The 22,117-nt window shown below is 45.1% G+C and overlaps 1 protein-coding gene across 1 annotated transcript; it reads right to left on the reverse strand.

Moving 5' to 3' along the window:
- Nucleotides 1-1,864: 1,864 nt before the first annotated feature.
- Nucleotides 1,865-22,117, reverse strand: nuak1b (NUAK family, SNF1-like kinase, 1b). Its single transcript, XM_085778696.1, has 7 exons — nt 20,667-22,117; nt 15,050-15,170; nt 10,225-10,376; nt 9,007-9,072; nt 8,751-8,870; nt 7,036-7,168; nt 1,865-6,418 (listed from the first exon to the last, which is right to left on the reverse strand). The coding sequence occupies exons 1-7, from the start codon at nt 20,967-20,969 to the stop codon at nt 5,325-5,327; spliced, it is 1,989 nt and encodes a 662-aa protein (XP_085634822.1). The 5' UTR covers nt 20,970-22,117; the 3' UTR covers nt 1,865-5,324.

Here is a 22,117-nt window from a genome sequence, read left to right on the forward strand (position 1 = left end):
TCAAGCTTTCACTTTAAGTATGTTGGTTCATTTACCGTCTATGTTTATGTTTTAACCTAAATCAAATGAGGCCAATGCCAAGCTATTGGCAATGCAGAGAGCACCAGGCCATGAAATAAATGTCTTCATTCCCTTAATCCTCTCTGCAGCTCATTAAAATGCTGCATTTGTTTAAATTGTATAATTTTTTCTGCAAAAGTAAAGGCTGAATGCACTGACTATCACATGTTGAACTGTCAAGCTCACAAATAGATATTTGCATTAGCATGCATTCAGCGCTTGGCACTGTACCGTGCATGGCTTCATTGTGGATCCGTCCCACTGGCTGGTCCGATCGCCTGAATCTGGCTCCTTTTTTGGCCGAATTCCTACTTCACTTTACTGTCAGGTCACTCAAAACGTAAATAGAATCTGTTCAAATCCAATTTTCCTGACCAATGGAGGAGCAGGAGGTGAGGGCCTTTAATGTGTAGCTATCCAGTGTGTGTGTGTGTGTGTATGTGTGACCACTAATGAGCTTGACAGGGTTGTATGTGAAGAATGAAATAAAAGTTTTGCCGCTTACCACATATGGGTAGAAATATGATACGCTCGGAACAAACTGAGCCTACAAAATAGGGATAGTGGAGAAGTGGATTATTCTGCAGAAGTGATCTGAAATCTTTCTATGGGTGTTTTGATTCATGTTTCCACTGTAAAAACTGGTTACTATTGGAATTCATTGGAACCAACATGAATTCAAGCAGCCCAGAACCACTGTGAGGAACAATGCTATTTCAGAGCCACCTCTGAAGCCTGCGGGGGAATGAGTTTTTAATGCTTAAAATCTAAGTTTTGGTGGAGTATCACTTTAAGATCGATTGAGTTAATTCAAGTTTAACTGCTGCAGCTGAGGCAGGGTGGAAACATTGGCTAATTCCAGTGCCCAAAACTGGATCTTTCTCGTCCGTAGTTCTGTTTTGGACCGAGTGGCTGTCGGCTTTACACAGAGACCCAAGGTTTTAACAAATGCTTTCAAACTGAGTCAAAATGAACCGTGCTCCCTTTATGTGGTCTTTTAACACCAACCTTTTGCCCTCACTGCTTCATTTGATTGATCATGTTAGAGTTAAAAATGACAAGAGGACACCATTGCAATCTGGATCAACCTTGCTGGCCTCCTTTATGCACCCATGTAGGTTTTTGGGTCATGCTTTTTTTAAACAAGGAAACAAAATTAGGACATCCCTCCCATAATAGAATGTTTTACACGTGTCCCACTGCGAGAAGAGGAGCAGCAGATAAAGTAGTTAGTAGAAACTTTGTTTGTTTATCCAACTCAAACCACTGGATGAGACCAGAAATAACTTGTCCAAAGAACAGGAGTCATAGTGTGAGCATCTTCCAAGTTTCAAACGACCACTGGAAGTTGAGATGGAAATAAATGAAAAGGAAAGGAGCCAGTAGCATTTGAGAGACAGCAATCTTGGCCTAGTGGCCTAATTTCTTTGTCCATGATGGGCTGTTTGTAATGTCATACACTGCTAGACTGTAGATACATTGTCCCCACTGAGGCTTATACTTGTATTTACATGATTTTTCTACACGGCTATTTCAAGGGATTGTCATCATTTAAGTTCAAAGTTGCTCAGTTTACATAACCTATTAAATTCATTTCAATTCAAATTACTTTATTCATCCCCAAGTTGCAATTAAAAAGACACACAGGGTAGCACACATAACCTCACACACACACACACACACACACACACACACACACACACACACACACACACACACACACACACACACACACACACACACACACACAAAGCTGTGAAGCTCTAGAGAAATGAACAACGCAATACATAAAAACAGCCAGATGTATCTTTCAAGATCCATTTATTTGAGTTGATACAGTACTACAGAGGCATTGTGTCGAGTAGAAATGCATCCAAATGGATGAATTAAGACATTTTACAAGATTTGAGGAACTCCTCTTGATTTGTTACTCTTAAAAATACACACTTTGAGCGCTGCCTACACATTGAGATGATATCACTCTTATTCTGAATGAACTTGCATGATATTTTTTGTGTGCGCTACGTTCTGAACACAACACACTGTTCAAAGCAGGCCAAAGCATGATCATGGAGCATTCTGACAACAAATTAAATGGCTTGATCACCAATAAATACAAGTATAAAAACACATTGATAATAATTTTCATTATCAAAAAAAAAAAAAAAAAGTTCATAAAAGATACCAAAGGCACGCAACTTAATCCACCTTGGCAGTCCAGGATCACCAACAGACAAAAAAAAAAAAATCAAATCAAAAAACTGTGGCAAAAGCCAACCATAGTAATGAGCCGTAACGAAAATAATACTTAAATAACATAATAATACTAATTTATTATTATTGTCATAACAATATCCAGTCAAGTTTTCCTATGATTAGACTTTCTGCTAACTAACAGATATGCACCAGTTATTTCCAGTTTGGCAGAGTTTAAGTTTCATCACCAGATTCTTTCCATTGCTTTATTTCCTTTGTCTCTTGGTGTTATTCCAGTAACGTTTTGGATCTCCCATACTTTTGTAGAGGTTGAAATTTAAAAAATGTATAAGGTCAGCTGTTAATATATTAGCACATATGTTTGCATTTTCCCAGTTCCAATTAATATTTTAACCAATGAAAAGTTCATGTTTTTGCCATTTGCTGGTTGCTAATGGGCTTCTTAAACCCACAGGAGAACAAAAACAGGGTGTGGTGGGTGAGGTGTGGGGGGGTGGGGGAATGAGTTTACACCAATCTCAGGTCTAATTAATTCGTTTTTGGGGAGAAATTTTAATACTTCGAGGAAGGAAGTACTTTCTGCCACAACATAAAGCAATATAAAGTTTCTTATATTTTGGAAAATCAAAAACAGAAGCATAATAAAACAAAATACTAACATAGTATAATTTTCTCACTGTAAATCCAGTTGACAATAAAATGCAATACAAAAGGCAGTAAAATGCAATATAATACGCAGCGGGTCTTTCATTTGACTTAATACCCAGGACCTTTCCTTCACACGAGCGGACCACTGAAAACATTCAACATGTGATCTTTTTCCTCGGGGTCATCTACTGCATGGTTTTCCATCCACATCATTTGATATTTTGGATGATGTCAGTCACCGTTTCCCCACAGTTTTTTTTTTTTTTTGCTGCTTGTTGAAAAGTGTAACGCACTTTCACACACTGACCCTCAAGACAAGCTGTATCAACAGCCCCCAGCATCTCAAATAAAAATCCTCAAAGAAAAGAAAAAAAAATAACAGACGTGAGTTAAAGCCAGTGTGGGGATGATTTCATTCACCATTGGGGATTCCCATGTCAAAGAAAAATCTGAAAGGCTCTCATTAGAGCCAGACCTATGCATTCCCCTGAATCATGGCAAAGCCTCGTCACATCTTTGGTATAAAACAAAAACTTTCCATCTACTCTTTCTACTCACTTTCTTTACTTTCACTAATCTACATTACAGCTCCATCAAAAAACTAAAATCTAACTCTTTGATCTCTCCTGTGTTTAGCAGGAAAGTCCTTTCTTGTCTCAACACTGCTCCGTGCATCACTTTCACACTTTCTTTTCCCTCTAGCTATAAACCTACACACTGCCTCTCTCTCTCTCTCTCTCTTTCTCTCTCGCTAACAAATGAAAACAATAGCTGGCTAATTGTGCTTGGTTGAAATAATGGAATAGTATACACAGCTGGAGGGCTCAGCGCAGACCGCAGATCCCACCTGTGCTGAGTCGGGCTGGGGGTGATAGAGATCTCTAGCACCAACACGTCTCCAGCCACTGTCTGAGGAATTTGCTGTGTCATCAGCAGGGTAAAACAAACCGTCTTACTTAGCTCTTTTGAAGAGCTTTAGGTAGAATATTAACCGGTCTGACAATGGAAAACACCTTACTTGTCTTTGGTTGAAAAAAACACAGAGAGCCTATTTTTATCAGATAGCCCTGTAAATGTGAAACAACAAGGTTAAAAGAGCCAGGCACATTCCAGGACTGTGAGGTGGTGTCTGCGCCATCTCCCTTCACTAAATGTCCCACTAGGTGAGTCCCTCCAGACCTCTGGTGCTGCCAGCAAATCCGTGCTCAACCGAGCCACCTAAACTGCTGACAAACCAAACTGTGGGTTTAAACACTGACAAAAGAACACAGAAGAGGGTTGTTTTTTTTGAGGCTGCCTGTAGACGTTGGCACAAACTGTGTGTGATTCTACGTGTGGGAGGAATGGGGAGGGGGGGTGAGGGAGACTGTTTGATCTTAACTGTCTCAGGGTGACCTTTGACCACCCCAAAGCAAGTAAGGCTAGTCAGCTGTGTGCAGGAGGCCCTGGGTCTCTCCACATTCACAAACAACATTAAAAAAAAAAAAGCACAACTGGTGACAGGTTGGCCTGGCTTTTCCCTCCACTTTAAGGAAATGACATACATAATTTTTATTATGAATCAAAAAAGGCACTTCCTACATATTCCCTAGTATCATACACATATATAGGACATACGCTTTTTATGAAGGTATAATTGCCTGCATGTTTTACATGCGCAGACATAGTTATATATGCTGAGTATATGTTTCTCATCACTGAGCAACATAATTATATATGTCAGTTCCACACAAAGAGTTGGAGACAGAGAGCTTTGGACTCTTCCAGTAACAGCCAGCACCCACCAGTTTTGCAATTAGAACTAAAAGCTACAAAAATATTAATAAATAATCAGCAATGTCAGTTATTTTTGGAACAAGACCCTGGTTTGTTTCTTTTCTAAAAGGAAGTAAAGATCACAATAGCATGTGCTCCGTGTGAGTTTTTAAGGTGCTTTTGTAAACTCAGACTCGAAATGGGTGGTGTACAAGGAGAGCCAACCAGTTTCTGGTTGCTGCGTTTGTGATTCTAACTTGCCTTCTTGCTGAATATGTAAACATGTTGAACACAGCAAAGTCTATGGGCGGGCCGAGAAAGCAGAGTGGGTGGCATTCTCCCGTGCCAGATCTTTCTCTCTCTTGTTCGCGAAAACCCTTAACTGAATTTCCTCTGGCCAGAGAAATGCTATGTGTGTACATCTGTGAGTGTGTGTGTGTTTGTGTATGTGTAGATATATATCATTCCCATCAAAACCTCAGTCCAATTTGAAAAGCCGTAACTTTCAAAAAAGGTGTATCCCAGTAACTCACTGGTCGTTAACGCCACCCATATACATCTGTGCACACATACACACACACACGCACAGAGTCAGGTTTCATTCCCTCTGCTTCCTCTCTCTCTCTCTCTCTGCCGCCCATCTGCTAGGTGAGGTTGCTGCTGATGTCCAGGGCTTGCTGGTACACCTGAGTCATGTCCTCCAGGTCCCCCAGCAAGGAGAAGCTGCCATTGTCCCCTGGGGAGCCTTTCGATTTGGGGCCGCGGCTGAACTTGGGTCCCTGGTGCGGCGAGGCCGCCTGGAAGCCCTTGAAGTTGGCGAGCTGCAGCAGGTTTTCGGCCGAGACGCACGCCCTGATGTTGGGGCGCATGTGGGGGGTGGAGGGGTGCCACTCGGCCCCGCTGAGGGAGGTGGGCGTCAGGGAGAGGACGGAGCTGTCCTCTCCCACTATACTGGAGGGCCGGCTCTGACTGCGGGACAGACCGGAGTCGGTGGATGGAGGGGGCTCGCCGAGAGCTCCGGCGACCGCCGCCGCCGAGGGAGGCCCGCTGTAGGTGGAGTATTTGCCGTTTCGCTTCAAGATGCCTTTTCTCCCCATCGCTCTCTTGGGCGGGGAGGTGGCGAGGACAGACATGCTGGCGCCTCCTAAAAGCTCGGAGGACTCGCTGCGCTCCGGGGAGGAGTAGTACCCTGATTCCCGCTGTTGGTTGTTCTTCAAGATGCCTTTCTTGGGCATAGATGGCACCATCTTAGCCGGCGAGCCTCCTCCCAGAGCGGGCTCCTCTTCCTCTCGATCTGGACTGGAGGCCTCCTCTAGCGTTTCGGCTTGTTGAGGCAGCGCTGCCTGGCCCAGCTCCACTTCCTCCGGACTGGCCGATCGCTGCTCGCCACTAACCCTGGTCTTCAGGATCCCCTTGGGTCTCTTCAGACCGGGCTTGTCCTCTGCTCCACAGAGGGTCTGTCCCACCTCCACGTTCTCCTTCTTGGACTTTTTGGGCCTCTGGCGCAGCAGCTGGGGCATGGCTGCGGCTTTGGCTCCAGAACCACGTGGCTCAGTGCGGTTCTGCCAGTCGATGAAGCGGGCCAGCATGGGCGAGCCCCCGTGATCGCGTTGGGTCTCGCAGTCACACACACTGTTCTTCCAACCCCAGTTTACCCACCAGTGATTGGCTATGTCCTCCACCGTGGCGCGGCGCTCGGGGTTCACCATCAGCATCCAGCGGATCAGCCCACGGGCATCTGGCAGGAAACAAAACAAAACCAGTCTGTGAGCTGAGTCATTCCACACAACACATGACATCAAAATGCTATCTATCTAACTGAAGAGGTGGAGTGTGAATATGACACTGCAGGCAGCACCTGAGGCTGTCTACTTTTAAAGCTGATTGCACTGGTTAGGCTGATGTAGCTTTTAAAAAGGGATTACTCAAGGATATGTGTTCCTATTGCTCTGTTTTCGAGCGAAAATTAACTTTTAATGTAATTCTATTATATATTTTATTATGAACTAATATTAGTCCATAGTGATCTAGTGCCTTATCAGTTAGATAAATAGTTACAAATGAATGAATATGTTTAAAGAAAGACAGGTTTGGTGGGTTTCTTTGAACTGGACATGACAAATTGGCAAATTGGCCCATTGCCATAATCCCTATAGTTTAAGGAGTAGGTTCGTTACCTTTAATTGTTGGTGCAAGCTATTTTTAGAACGGCGGAGCATGTATTTTAAGGAATATATGTGAAAAGGTTTGCATCCAATCTACAGACTGGGGTGCACATTAAAATGATCTACAGTCCAACTGAAGGAGAGGCATCTTCAACATGACAAAAAAAACCCACAAAGGTTCCTGCAGTACCTGAGGACTGGGTGGGCTCTTTGTACTCGCCGTTGCTAATCTGGCGAATGAGGTTCTTGTGGTCTCCCCCATCGAATGGCATGGTCCCGTAGACCAGAGTGTACAACAGCACCCCCAGAGCCCAGCTGTCCACCTGGTGAAAAAACAAAAAAAGAAACAACGGTCAAAAAAACAGTTCATTCAGTCACACTCTGAGAACACACACTTCCTGCTTCATGTGTATAATAGATGCAGCAGCATCAGGTCTGAAGTTAATCAGTATAAATATAAAACCTCCCAGTCTTGTTTTGATTAGTGGTGCATTCCGTTAAAAGGACCACTGAGTAATGTTCTTGAGTTCACTTTGACATTAATAAGCCCTGCAATCACTTTTTCACACAACATCTCTGTTAAAGAGACAAATGACCAATGCCAGCGCTCTGAAGGGAAACGGTCTGTTTCCACAAAGATAAGCCCCTCCTACAACCCTAATGTGGCTCTCTGAGTAAGCAGTTACATAACACTTTGTGTCTGGAGCATGAGGAGGTGCAGAGCCACAGGGGAGAGCGCTGGGAGTGGAAGGAGTGTAATGGGTCCGGCAGAGATGGCAGGGTCATGATATCCTGAGCCCCTGAAGACCTGTCGGAGACACGCTGCCATTCAACGATAACTAGATGACCCAAGTGTATGTGTGTGGGACAGAGAGGGAAATTAAATGTGTATGTGTGTTGACTGCGGTTAAGGGAGGTTGAGATGTCCTAAGGAATGTGCCTCTGATGGCGGTGGCTGAAGCTTTGAGACGTCGTCTTTGGAAGAGGAAATCAGATAGGACCAGTTTAGGAGCTGTTGTACCTCCTCCACAGCTCTGGATCCCACATCAAGAATGTCTCTCTCTGTCCTGTTGCCATTGGTCTATATTCCCGAGGGCGAGACAGGGCACGCACTATTGTTGTGTTCTATTTTTGTTGCCCGTGTTTGCTGTAATTTGTGGCCTCACCCCATCTGGGGTTCTGTAATTTCGATTGCGATCGGACTGCTGTAGTTTTTAGCACTCTTGAGTAAATTATAGTGAATTACTCTAAATTGAACGGTTTGACTTGAATACCTAAAAATGCAACTTTTTTTTTTCTTTTTTCCCCCACTGTGCTGCTTTGTTTTATGGAACCGATGCAGTTTTTGAGACAACGCCCTTCAGAATACTTCTGCACTTGCCAGATGAGTGGCTTTTAGGGAGACATTTTCACTCTTTCCTTCACCAAAACTATTTGACTTTGACCATGAGCGGCTTTTTGAGGCCGCGGAGCTCATTCTTATCCCATTAAGTTGAAAAGAAAGTGAGCAGAAACTATCCTCCAGTTCCTCACTTCAAAGGACCCAGACATTGTGGGAAGGGGAGGGATGCAGACGGTATCTGAGCTTGACCTACTGTGGAGTTTCAAGAGCGACCTCCCTTTTGCCTGGAAACCCATAGTAATCCCATCAAAGAGGCAGAAAATGAAGCCTCCTCGCCGCTTTGTGTACAGCATTATGTGACGATGATCATTACAAAGTGAGATAACAATGATGAAAGCTATATAAGGTGAGAGGCTGCAGCAAATTTAACAAGAAGGCAGGATACTATGATGACGACTAATACGTCAAAAGGATATCCTGCCCTGGAAATTGAGTTCACACACAAACGGCTGAGTTTTTTTTTTGTTTTAGTCATTGTCATCATTCGGTTCATTGGTCCTGACCTCTGGGCCGCGGTATGGTCTCCCATTGACGATCTCTGGCGAGGCGTAGAGCGGGCTCCCGCAGAAGGTTTGCAGCAGCTTGTCTTTGTGGTAGAGGTTTGACAGCCCGAAGTCAGCAATCTGTAGAAACACAGGGGGTACGTGTGAATTTTTACACCAAGCCGCATGATCGTTAATCCCTCATGCAAAGTTCATTCGAGGTAAGGTATTAGAAGGCGGATGGGTAACGCATCACAGATCAAGGAGCAAAACTTACCTTAATATTACAGTTTTCATCCAGTAGCACATTTTCCAGTTTCAGATCCCTGTGCACCACTCCATTCTGAAAGACAGAGCAAAAATACAGTCGTGACTTATCTATCCATCAATGCATTATTCATGAGCGAGGGATCCAAGTAATAAGCACTCCTTTGTATTAACAGATGATTTACTCTGACAATGCTAGCTTGTGGCTCTCAGGGGAAATCAAGGCAGCCTGTTGGTCTAGTACTCTTTAATTGGTCTTGTCCCTTCTGGGCGCTTCATGCTGACATCTGCTGTGATTTTCCTTTTTAAATCAACTCACATGTGTCACATGAACATGAGCCTGTAATTACCACCCCGTATGAATGATGTTCTCACAACATCTTTGGATTAAAAGAAAAACTACACTGTTAATGCCCGGGTTTTAGAGGAAAAAACAAAAAAATCAACAACCTCGGAATTAACATGTGGTATACACACACACAGAGAGAAACCTCAGCTCAGATGTTGAGGAGTGACTTCACCCATCACTCACCCCCCCAGGGTTGTGCTTTGCATGGCATTTCCTATTGGTTACGGCCTGGCAGGGAACTCATGTTCACATGACCCTGATTGGTGAACACAATGAAGAAATGGTTGCTCGCTTGTTGTGTCAGTGACTCACACCACCCCACCCGGTGGGAGGTTGTGCATGGTAGTGATGATTCATCATTCATGGCTGTCTGGGACTCTCCTATCTGAGGAGAATGACATCATCTCTATCTTCCAGCTGGGACGAGTATGACAGGGAGGGGGGGGAGTCGGTCCGAACACAGCCCGGGACCTTGGTTTTTTTTTTTTTTTTTGATGGTAGTCATTGAGGTGTGGAACAGGGGTTGACATGGGTGTGGTTGGAGCCACATCTCTGGGGAAAAGCTTTTGGGAGTATCTTGGGACATCAATTTGTGCATCAACAGATGAGGTTCCCGAATTAGGGCTCGTTTGGTGAACCACGATGCGCGGCCTGCGTTCCATCTTCACTCAGAAACAGATGACTCTTCAACACCAGCGCGCCAAGAAAAGCACACTGTGTAGGGGCCTGCAGATTAACTGGCTATATGGCCGACTATAGAGATGCATGGTTAATGTTACAGCAGGACTGGATGTGCGTGAGAGAAGAGGAACAGGGGGGAGATTTAAGTCGAGCAGAAAACGAGTGTGCGTGTTTTTCCTTGGGTATGGGTTTTCTCACCTTGTGGCAGTGGTGCACGGCGGAGACTATCTGTCTGAAGAAGTGTCGCGTCTCTCGCTCACTCAGGCGGCGGCGCTCGCTGATGTAGTCATACAGCTCGCCCTTGCTGGCGTACTCCATCACGATCACAATCTTGTCCTTGTTCTCGAACACTGACAAACGATAAGAAAACAATCGGAGTCTGTTAATATCTGCTTTCAGGGAAGATACATCTTTATCAACAACAGAAAAGAAGGGAGGACAAGTTATATAAAGTCACTCCAGGTTTATTTTATCACGTTGAAATTACAAATGGACATTGTTATGTAAAATGCAGAGTTAAACCCCCCTCTTCATTGTTTTTTTTGTTTTTTTAGGGGAGCAGGAATCCAAATTCCAGAGCAGCACATTACATCTCCACACTTCTCCCAGGGTTACATCACCCAAACCCCACCTCATGTGTCTGGCTCCTTCACAACATTGCCGGGAGGGGCTGTTAACTCAATCAAGCCCACTCCTCCGAGACCAGAGCCGAGTCGGAGAGCAGCGGAAAAACAGAGGAAAAACAAAAAAAAAGTCAGGAACCAGAGGATCCACACACACCATCCGTCAAGCACCATCACCCTGGACACATCCTGGTTAACTTTGCATCATGTCACCATATTTCACAACACTCTCCCACATTCCTAACCACTCTCTCTCTGTGTGTGTGGGTGTCCATCTGATGGGGAAACAATCACACAAACAACTTGGTTGCAGCATCACGGTGGAACTTCCCCTCTTTCGGGCTCATCATCATTTAGAAAACAAAACACACCACCACACTTTTGGTTTTAAGATTAGAAAGCACCTACTTGTCCACTGTTGTTCCATCTTGTAGCAGCAATCCAGCTAACATCTAGGCCAGCTATTATTACACCAGACATCACAGAAACAACTACGTACCTAACAAGGGGCAGGAGACCACCACCACCACGGATTATTTAGCGTCAGTCTACAGGGCCGGCCCAAGCCTCCACGGGGCCCTAAGCAAAATCTTTATTTTGGTGCCCTCTATTACTGCCAATAATACTATTTCATTTTTTACTCTGTCATTACAAATCATCATATCCTGGCAGGTTTGTACACATCTATGGTTTTTATTCTGAAATGGCACCAAATTCAGTTAAAAGTGCAGCCTGGGGTTGATTTACATTTCATCTTCAAATTGATATAGTACTGGGATACTGAATGTCACCTAGGTCGACTAAAAGTAACAAAATAAACCAACAGACAATGCATTTACTGTAAACACATCATGTGCTTTTTAAAATTTTTGGTTTTAAATATACTGCAACAGAAAAGTGCAACAACAATTTGAAATGCCCCCCAATAGTCACGGGGCCCAAGCAGGTGCTTAGTTCGCTTATGCCTTGGGCCGGCTCTGAGTCTACCAGAGGCAACAGCACAGAGTCACTTGTATGAAGCCAGTGACCTGCTACACATCTGGTGACCGGGGGGGTGGGGTGGGGGGGGGCAAAGCAATGGAAATGCATTACAGTTGTATTACTGTAATGCATTTCCATCCAACTGCAGTTCACCAAACATATCATTCTGTGTCAGTATTTAGCCTCCTGGTGTATAATTTCAGCTTGGCAACTCACTTCTCTCCCAGCGCCTTGGCATGAAGGGAATGAAAATGGTTAGGCAGAGAGAGAGAGAGAGAGAGAGAGAGAGAGAGAGAGAGAGAGAGAGAAAGAGAGAGAGAGAGAAGGAGGGAGGAGAAAAAAAACAAGGGAATACTGAGGAGATGACAACAGCAGAGTCAGCCATGTTGCTCCGTATTGTGTTGGTCGATTTTCCCACACAGCGGGGTCACCGAGATGAGGGCCTCTGCTTTCTGCACCCTTGAGTGAGCACCTTCATAGTTTGTCACACTACTTTCCTTAACCCCCCCACCCCCACCCCTCCTCCTCTCCCTTACCAGGGCCCTTTTAAAGATATAATCCTCTACAAAAACACACAGTTGCTGAGTGATGGTAATGCTCCCTGATTGTGACTGTCTGGCCGCTCGGGAAAAAAAAAAAAAGGAACAGGCGGGATGTAAGCCAACTGCCCAGGGAGGGGCCGGCTGAGACGATCCGGGCCCCCTCCTCCTCCGATTGGTGGACGGAGTGGTGGTGACCTGGGGTGACATTGGCGGTGATCCGTGGTGGGGTTGGTGTTGGGAGTGCCAGATTCTCAGCTTGCACTCCCATTTACCTTTGACCCCTGGTGCTGAAGTAATTACCTGGCTTACATAACTGGGGTTTGTTACAGCCCGCCGGGTATGCCAGCCTCCGCCACGGCCTCACTGTCACTCAGTGGGCTTTGTTCATAGGTCAGGCCCCTCACATCTGACTAATTAGCACCTATTGTCCTGTTGCCTGCACTGATGATTGACTGCTGTTGAAAGTTTGCTTAGGGAGCAAGAAAGAAAAGTATAATTACAGTGTAATACAGAGGAGTAGTGGACCATTACTGATGCAGACGATAAACAAACAAATATACATAACTGCGTACACTTTTGGGTTTGATGTATCTTAATGCTTTAATAATAGTTTTTCTCCTGTACTGATCTTATTTGCTGGACAAAGGCTACAATTACATATACCATATAACAGAGCTTTAAATTACTATCTAGGTGTGTGTCACCTTTAGAGAATGTAGTATAATGAGTACAATAAAAGCTGTGGCTCTTTCTTCACAGCAGGGTGCTTAAGTTTTATCTGTGTTCTAACTTTATGTGTCCCCTTTAGTTCCTTTTTCATTCCTAAAGGAGTAAATCAACATTTTTGTGAAGACACTTATTTGGTTTCTTGCCAATAATTTGATGGAAAAAAATGAATATAAGTTCTGGTCATGTATCAGATTCCAGAAAGTCACATAGTTCAGCTCAGCTAAGCAGCTGCTCATGTTATATTTACTATGAAAACATCTCCTCATTGAATTGTAACTCTAAATAATTCCTCAAACTTCTCTCCTGGTCGTCAGGCAAAGCATCTGTCTTTACAAACATGGACATGCCAATAACATTTTATTGATTTGTGAATTTACAGCATTCTTCGAGGTTGACTCTTTGTTTTAAAAGAGGGCACTAGAGTACAGACTTATGCCTGAGGAGCAAAGAGCAAAAAAAAAAAAAAAAAAAAGAAATCTGCTTTTAAATGCTCTGCACAGCATGCTGATGGATGCAGAATGTGAGGGAGTGGTAAGAATCAATCCTCACACACACATCTGGTTCAGCTTTGCTTCACACAAGGCAGTAGGCAGGGGCTGTTGAAGGAGGGTGTTGCCGGATACACAAATCTCTGGGCCTCCTATATATCTCTAAAGCAAGGCTGGGTGGAGGCCAGGCCACAACAGTAAACACTGGGTTTGAGGAGAAACACTAAAGAGTGAGAGCAATGAGTCTGGATGAGTACGCTGGTGGAGTATGCTGCTTATATAAAGGACGGCGGCACACACACACACACACACACACACACACACACACACACACACACACACACACAGGGATCACTGCACAGCCTCCTCAGAGTTCATAAAGCCGGGGTGTACTTTTAATCATCTACAAAACACATTAAAAACCCAGCTGCACTTGAGCCCTCCAGCTGACTCCTGGCACGTTCCCATGACAAACAGCGATGTTTGTCACATATACACGTCGCTGATGATAACGACCTGGGGACTTTGAAACTGAACAAAGGACAGCATGGGTAAGCCAGTTTGGGCAGTGGCACACAACCCGGCTGCCATTGTGCTGGGGTAGCTATCCTGAAAAGGGCATTGAAAATGTTGCTTTGTTGACACAGGCATAAAAATAGTCACGAGTTACAAATCATATGAAACAGACTCACGCTGCGGCGCCTTGTGACTTTAATTGCCTGCGCATAGGTCCCCGACTACGTTGATGAATCGCGAGCAACATGTTGAATAAGTTCAGTGGGAATTGTTCCGCCTTTCCACTTTGTGTTTTCTTCCAGAAAAGTTAAGGTCATTCAAAGGGGCTCATATCAAAAAAAGGAGGTTCCCAAAGAGTAAGTATGTGCTGTTTAAGCCTGACTTGAAGGCTTTGATATTTAGAGAGTTACTTCCTGGGGTAGATATATGTTGACGTGGCTCCAGGGAGGGTTTAAGGCCTTTCCTCCTGGATAGCGCTGGACTGGAGTCAGACAGGGTGCAGGCCTGGGTGACTGGGGTCAATCCAGTGTCTCCCTTTCTGTGCGCGCACACACAGGCACACACACGCTCACAGGCACATCCATAGACACAAATATGCAAGAAGTTATGCAGACGCACATATGTCCAAATATGCGTGTGCGTGCCCACACACTCACACACAGAAGGACAGACACACACAGTCTGGTTTCCAGCTGCAGTTGTCTCTAAGTATCAGCAGATGTCTGGCCCTGAGATCAAGACCAGGGAAGACAAGAGATGAGACCTCTTAGATGTGGGAGAGGCAATCCCTCAGAATACCACCCCTCTTATACACACAAACTTACATCTGCACGCACACATACACACACACACACACGTGCATTCAAAGCCATCCAGACTTTTACTGGCCCAGGCGGCCAGACCGAGCAGAGAAGATGAATAACATCCCAGAGCTGTAGTCCAGGTCTTATTATGACATCTGCATGTCATAACATGACAATCCTGAAGCTCAGCCACGAGTGCTGAATGAGCTGAGGGAGGAGGGGGGCGGTGGGGGGGGTTGGACATATGTGTTTTTATTTTGTGTGCTCCGGTCCAACACATCTGTATTATTTGTCATGTGTGTGTGTGTGTGTGTAATGACGGACACGCAGCAGAGCCTCACCTTCATATATAGAGATGATGTGTGGGTGGCGGAGAGATGACATGATCTCAATCTCTCGGCGGATGTGAACCATGTCCTGCTCATCTTTGATCTTCTCCTTCCGAATGGACTTGATAGCCACCTGGAAAAAAAGAGAGGAAGTAACGTTGATCAGATGCTTCTGAGTGACATCACATTTAGATTTCAAAGTCAGAGATAGCTCAGGCGCATCATATGCAACAGCTTAACTGCAAGGTTTTCACTTCAATTGGTAACAGAAATACATAGATTTAAGAAATAACCCAAAAAACTAAGAGAAAAAACACTAGATGATGATATATATCTAATCAGTGAACTTTAAAATGTACACACTGCACACCACGTGATGTATCTGTGTCTATTGCTTCATCTCTTTCTCTGAGCAGCGTGTACTCCGTTCAACCTCATTTACCTCCCCCCTCTCAGGGGTCCTATAGAGCCTGTATAGCAACCTTTGACCTCATCACCGAGCCTCTCTGACATGACAGCCCAATGACTCAAGCAAGTAGGGGTATCATCTTAGTCTCACACTGTGTAATTTACTCAGCCTCCTCCTTTCTGCATGAAGCCAAATGAGAGAGAGAGAGAGAAAAAACAACAACTGGGACACGTGGTGCCATAATGGAGGCCTGCTTTGTACTCTTCCAGGGCTAGGAGTCTACATTTAACCAGGTATTAGTCAGTGTTTGGGCTGGATCTATGATCTGAGCCCCCGACCTTTCTCTCATAGAGAGATCAGAAAGACAAATTCACATAGGGGGTTTCCATAGCAACCGCCTACCTGGGCGCAGCTGTTGTTAGAAAACAAGACAAATGATTCTGCAGCCACGTGAGCACACAGGTGCTTTGTGCTGAATGCTAAAGTCAGCATCTTTAGCAGTATCATATTTACCTTTATCACCATTCTAACTTCAGCGTGTTGACATGCAAACATTGCTTATTAGCATTAAACACAAAAGCACGACGTGGACAGGTGGTATTTGCTGATATAAAATAAGAGTTTTGGACTGATGAAGGTAAATTTTGTTTAATACCAGAATCACTGCATTTCATCCAGCTGAAACAAAGATTGAAAAAAGTTTGATGGAGGTTCCTCCATATTTCATTCAGAACCAGCAATGTGAAAGTGAAGCAGATATATGCTTCATCTTCTGGACAGTAGGGATGAGTGTGAAGGACTTCATGTCAATCCATTGAAATGCTGTCAAGAAGATAGTTCAGTCTGTACAAAAGTGGTGAACCAACCGAATGAACGACACCTTCCAGAGAACTGGTGATGATCATGGAAATAGAGGTGCGCAAGATGTTAAATGTTCATGAATCCTGTCGGAAGGCAGAGAGGCCTCTGACCTCCGAATGCTCCTCTATAAATCAGACATCAGTATTGAACTACACAGCTGTGTTTCCTCCTCTGTCAGAAAGTCCTTGAGAGGACACTAAATCACCCACTGCTTTCTTATTTTTAGTCCGGCTGATTAAGAACAGCTAATGGCCTACTTTTGAGACAGTCTAAAAATGCGGTCTGCCGGGAGTTCCATGGCAAAATCAGATCAAGAGAAGGAGCAGGGGGCCGAGGAAGCCGTTCAGCCTGCTCGCCTCGAAGTGGGTCTGCTGTAGGAGATTCAACAAATACACTTGATTTGACCATTTTTCACTGTCAATGGCGATGCCACCGGGGTAAGAGTAAACCACAACTGGATGCATTCAAACCTCTAGCCTATACACTCCTTAAATGAGAGGTTAGCAAGCCTCTCCAAATAAACCAATGGAGAGTACACAGTCTAGCACATGTCACTATAATTGTAGCCTAAACATTCTGGATCCAGTCCTGGGTTCGCTTTGATCCGGCCCGTATAGAGTCTGTTCGCTCTAAATTCTGTTAGTTTAAACTTTTGTCCTCTTCCTAGCGAAACTGTGTTTTCTGAGGAGACCGGCTTTATTCCATGCAGCAGAAACCACAGGCAGTAGCGGGTGCCAAGCTAATTACCGTGTACATCAATAAAAATAACCCCAAACCGGAATAGTTCCTTTCCAGAGCATGCCTTGATTACATAGAATTTAAAGAAATGATACCATAATAAACAAGCCGGGGTCCAGGGGGTCCGCACGCTGTGTTCATAATTGGTAAAAGTTGTTTGTGTCTTCACGCTGATGTTTTCCTTTACCTCATCAGAGTCATCAACATTTTATTACTGAGCCTGAAAATGGGAGTACCTTTTTTTTTCTGCTTAGATTCATCAGTGAAGCAGAATGTGAGCTGTTTGTTTAATGTGGGGATAAATTCAGGAATGAATTGATGAGCTGCAATTGACAAATTACATGCAAAAAAAAAAAAAGAAAAAAAAAGTTGCACGCTAAAGGAATTTGAATGTTTCTGTACGACTGCTGCCTGAAACCCAACACGGTCCGTGCTCCTTAAAGGAAAGCAATCAATCTTTAATTCCACTCTGTATGATAACTCATTGACTGAGCCAGCTCTCCCACATTGGGCTTGAGAGGGAGCCAGGTATCTCTCGTGTATCTCCTCATGTTCCCTTGCCCTGACCCCGATGTGGATCATTAAACAGGACTGCAGATCAGCCACTTGCCAGCTGGCTGGGCCGCCTGACACAGCTACGCTTGTCCTTAAGTGGATCCCTATTACTGTCACTCAGGGTAAACAGGCGCCGCACTACTGCCCACGCCGGCCCCTGCCAGGTATTGGGGTGGGGGGGCTGGCTGGCCTCAACTGCCCACCCCACCCCCCCACCTCCTTCCCCCTCCGCCCCGTCTACCCCACCCATCCACAACCCCCCCCCGCCCTTACCCGTTCGCAACAGAGCTTGTTTGAAGTGAAAGTCCATGTTTCGCTTCAGTGGAGCCTGACATCTTCCTGCACTTTCTCAGGCCATTAAAATAGATGAAGTATTCATCACAAGCTCGCCCGTCCCAGCGTTTTTTTTTTTACTTCTAAAGATCATGATCATCTTTTGTGTTGACTGTGTGCCTGAGTCAGAGCCGGGGTGGGGGGAGGTGAGGCAGTGAGGGGGTGGTGGGTGGTGGGGGGGAGAAAAGTGAAAATAAGAAGTTTTCCAGAGAACTATATTCTCAAACACAGCCAGGAGTCATAATACCTCATCAACGGCAGCACATATAAGCAGAGGAATGTCGGTGTTTTTTTTTTTTGCCTCTCTCGCGTCCCTCTCCAGTGAATCCATTGTTGAGGAGTGATGTAATCTGGTGCTTTAAGCTCATATTAATATGGCTCTGTAACCCCCTTTAACTGAGGCCTTCCCCTCTCTTGTTATGGTGGTGGGCTTCCCTGTGTCTCTGTGCTAACTGTCCACCCCCTCCTGTCTCTGATGGATCCCCCACACAGGATATTAACCTTCCCCTCCAATCTCATTTCCTGCTGAGGATGGCCTTTCATGTGTCACTGCCCATTTTAGGCCTGGCTGTCACCACAACCTTTTCACTATAGTCATCTAGATAGCAAATAATACATTAAGACACACACTGTCTCTTTCTATCTCTCTCGCGGGCATACGTGCATGAAACACATCTTCTTGGAGGCATGAACAAACACATGAGCCTGCCCACTGTGATCTGATCTCTCTATGATCAATTGCACTCCACATAATGCCGGGGCTTCCACTGGGCTGCCAGGCAAGATAACATATGGCTTAGCATATTAAAGCGGACAGTCGCTCAGTTCCCCTTTCGTTGACACACTTGAATGTGTGTGTACAACTAATCAATCTTCCTCAAGTGCCTTCAGCTTATTCCACACATGTGCAAACACAGTCGCTCACACATAAAACCTCCAGTCTGCGTCCCCGCCGAGCTATTTCTATTTCTATTTCTGCTCTTCTCGTTTTGGTTAGTGGAACAAACCAGTAATCGGCAACAGGGAGTCGTGACTGTTGCATAACAGACCTCGACACGCCGCTGTATCTGCCGCTGTACGGACACAAGGGACTTCCTCTGGGGGGCAGAGGTCAAGTAAACTCCAGAAACGCTGTGCCAGACGCACGTGGCCCAGCGAGGTGGCCGGCAGTCGCGCTCCGCTGGTACTCCGTGTGCAGCGCTGCTTCTCCAAGGACTTCCCTAAGATATACAAACTCCTACATGAAACTTAGTGATCTGAGAAAGCCCTATGCTGAAGTGATGAGTCTGAATGTTATGCTCAGAGGGGGCACTGCCTATAATAGAGTGGAAAACATTGGGCTACTGGTGCTGGGTATTAGTGTTATCTATATTTGGGGTATTTTGCCAGGAGATCACTTATAAACATCAATACTTATAGGGCGGGCTTCATTGCATGATTTTAGAAACAATTACAAACGTAAACAAATGTAGAAGTTGTGCCAGACTCCTTTAAAATATAAGCGTCTAATGAATTGCTGTCTACAGCCAACTATTCCAGCCAGCTGGAGCTATCTAAGAGAAACACTATCTCACTCTAGCTCATGTCAAAATAAGACACTTTGACCCATCAGGCATGTAAACATTGTGCAATTTTACACTGCTAGTGAAGTAAAAACAAAACAGTTCACATTAGAGTTGCAGCCATGGCAGTAATGAATAAAGACACACACTAAAGAAAGGACAGGGTGCCAACTGGGGCAGGCCAAGGGAGGGAGTAAACACCGTAGGATTGTTTATGGTCCCACTATCAAACAGGGATTGACCAGGAGTTATGAAACCATCAGGGGACATTGGTGACCTATACCAAGTCCTGCCCTGACATTCCCTCGCACACGGAAAGTTCCTCATGTCCTGCCAGGGTGGACACATGGGGTCAAATTTTGCCACACGTGGAAATATTTGGGAAGATCAGCAGATCAACAAGGACATCAGGGACAGATGGTTGGTTTAACTGTGGCAAAGTTAGCCAATAACTTGTGTCTCATAAAGAAACAGAAAGTGGTGGGTTGACTCATGACCACAGTAACACCTTCACTGTCCAGTACAAGTAACAGAAAGGACAAACTCCAAACAAAAAAAAAAACCCAACAACATGGGAGTGGGTCCTTGCAGCAGCCTGTGGTAACTGGTTTTCATGATGCTCTCTGGGGGTCACTGAAGTCACATCAGTCAGTCAGCAGCCGGATCTGCTCTGCAGCATCCGGTCGTGTGCCCCTGCTTAGGACAAGGCGTGCGCAGCCACAACTCCCCCGGCCCCATGGGGCTTTTTGAGCGTGGGGGGAATTCCCAGCTGGGGAAGGACGTGCACACGCCTCTGTGGTGTGCAAGGGGTTGGGGGTGGAGGGTACTACTGCAGGACGTTCCAAAAAACTATGCATACATTACATAGTAGCATCTTTCCTCAGGCCATTATTTACACTCATGACCCCCCACCACCACCACCACCACCTGACAGGATAAGTGTGAATGAGGATGAATGCTTGTTTTGATCTACCTCACACTTTGGACATCACCTTGACTGTATTTTCTTTTCTTTATATATTTATCTTATAGCCTATCCAGTCTAGGAGCAACCATGAGACATTTCACTTTATGTTACTATATGACAAACAATATAGTAATCTTGTCATAAAGTTGTAATCAAAGCATCTGGACAGATGTTTCACAGCATCTCATAGGCTGAGTGTCTCACCTCTCTGCCGGAGTGCCGTTCAATGGCCTTCTTGACTTTGCCATAGGTGCCTCTTCCCAGCGTCTCCAGCAGCTCGTAGCGGTGTTTCAGGTTATGTTTGTGGTGGTGTTTCTTCACGCCCGAGTTCCTTCGTCCATCACTGCTTGCCGGGATCTCTTCGGCCGAGTTGCCGGCAGGTAGTGTTGGAGCCGGAGGCTGGCGGGGGGAGAGGTCACCCCCCGCCGGCTCGCCCGCTGAGGTTTGGCCTCTCTGGGCCTCGGGACAGGGTGCCCCGCGGTGGGACGATAAATAAGCGGTTTCCATCTCACTAGGGAAGTGTTGCACCGAACCTTCCCAATGTTAAATATATATCAAACTATACCTACTTCAAAACAAATTGATAATATAATACTTATAGGCCTAATAATAGTAATAATAAATAAATAAATTACAGGGAATAACGCGTAGCCTGCCAGTCATATTATAACATGTGGAAACTTAACATTTCCAGATTGTCTTGGTTGATCAGTTGGCTTTGATCACAGCGAACAGAGATTTTCCCTCCTACCTATTCATGGTATTATCGATATATAATCAGTTTACTAGCAGATTAAAGCACATGTCTAAAAAAAAAAGGACATCACCGGTCTATAATAACCTGATACATAGTCCTGTATCACTGGATACAAAAAAATAATAATTCTAGTGCCAATATTATAATAAAAAATCTGTAGTCAGATTTCGACAGCAGGCTGCATGTCGGAAGCTGAATACGCTTTCGATTTAAAAAAAGAAAAAAAGAAAAAAAAAAAGATAAATTGGCTGTAGCCTAATAATAAGTGTGCGAGCTCTAGTCCAATAAGAGAAAAATCAATGCCTAGTATATAAATTGGTCTGTTCTCCTCACTCCTCAGTTGACTGGCATGATCTAGCTGTGGTTAATTCTGGCTCGTTCACATTAACATTAACGTTATCTGTCATCCTGCACGCTGCCAACATCACCGACTGAGACTCACATCTAAAAGGCGAGAAAGCTGCGACGAAACCGGCGTTCTGGATGAAGATGACCCTCATTTTGTCCGCGGCCCAGGTAGATCGCCCCTCATTCATCTGGACTCTGTCTATTGTGCGACTGCATGCTCCGTGCCGTGGTCGACGGTGGCAGAGGTGCGCTGGGATCGGACACTATCTCGGGCTGAGACGTTTTGGATGTTGCCATGATCGTTCCGGTGCTCCCCTTCTTCTTCTTCTGCCTTTTTTCTTCTTCTTCTTCTTCTCTTTCGTGTGCCCTGCTTGTTTCTCTCCCCTTTTCTCTCTCTCTATCCTCAACGTGAGAGGCTGTGAATAAGGAATGCGAGAGGATCCGAGACCGGAGGCGGGGTTAACGTAGACCTCCTCCTCCTCCTCCTCCGCCTCCTGTCTTCTCCCTTCTTCCATTCCCTCTTTGTGCTCCCTCGCCCTCTCACATCTCT

Source organism: Trachurus japonicus, chromosome 6 (assembly GCF_045865225.1).
Source record: "Trachurus japonicus isolate A0001 chromosome 6, Traja_1.0".
NCBI lineage: Eukaryota > Metazoa > Chordata > Actinopteri > Carangiformes > Carangidae > Trachurus > Trachurus japonicus.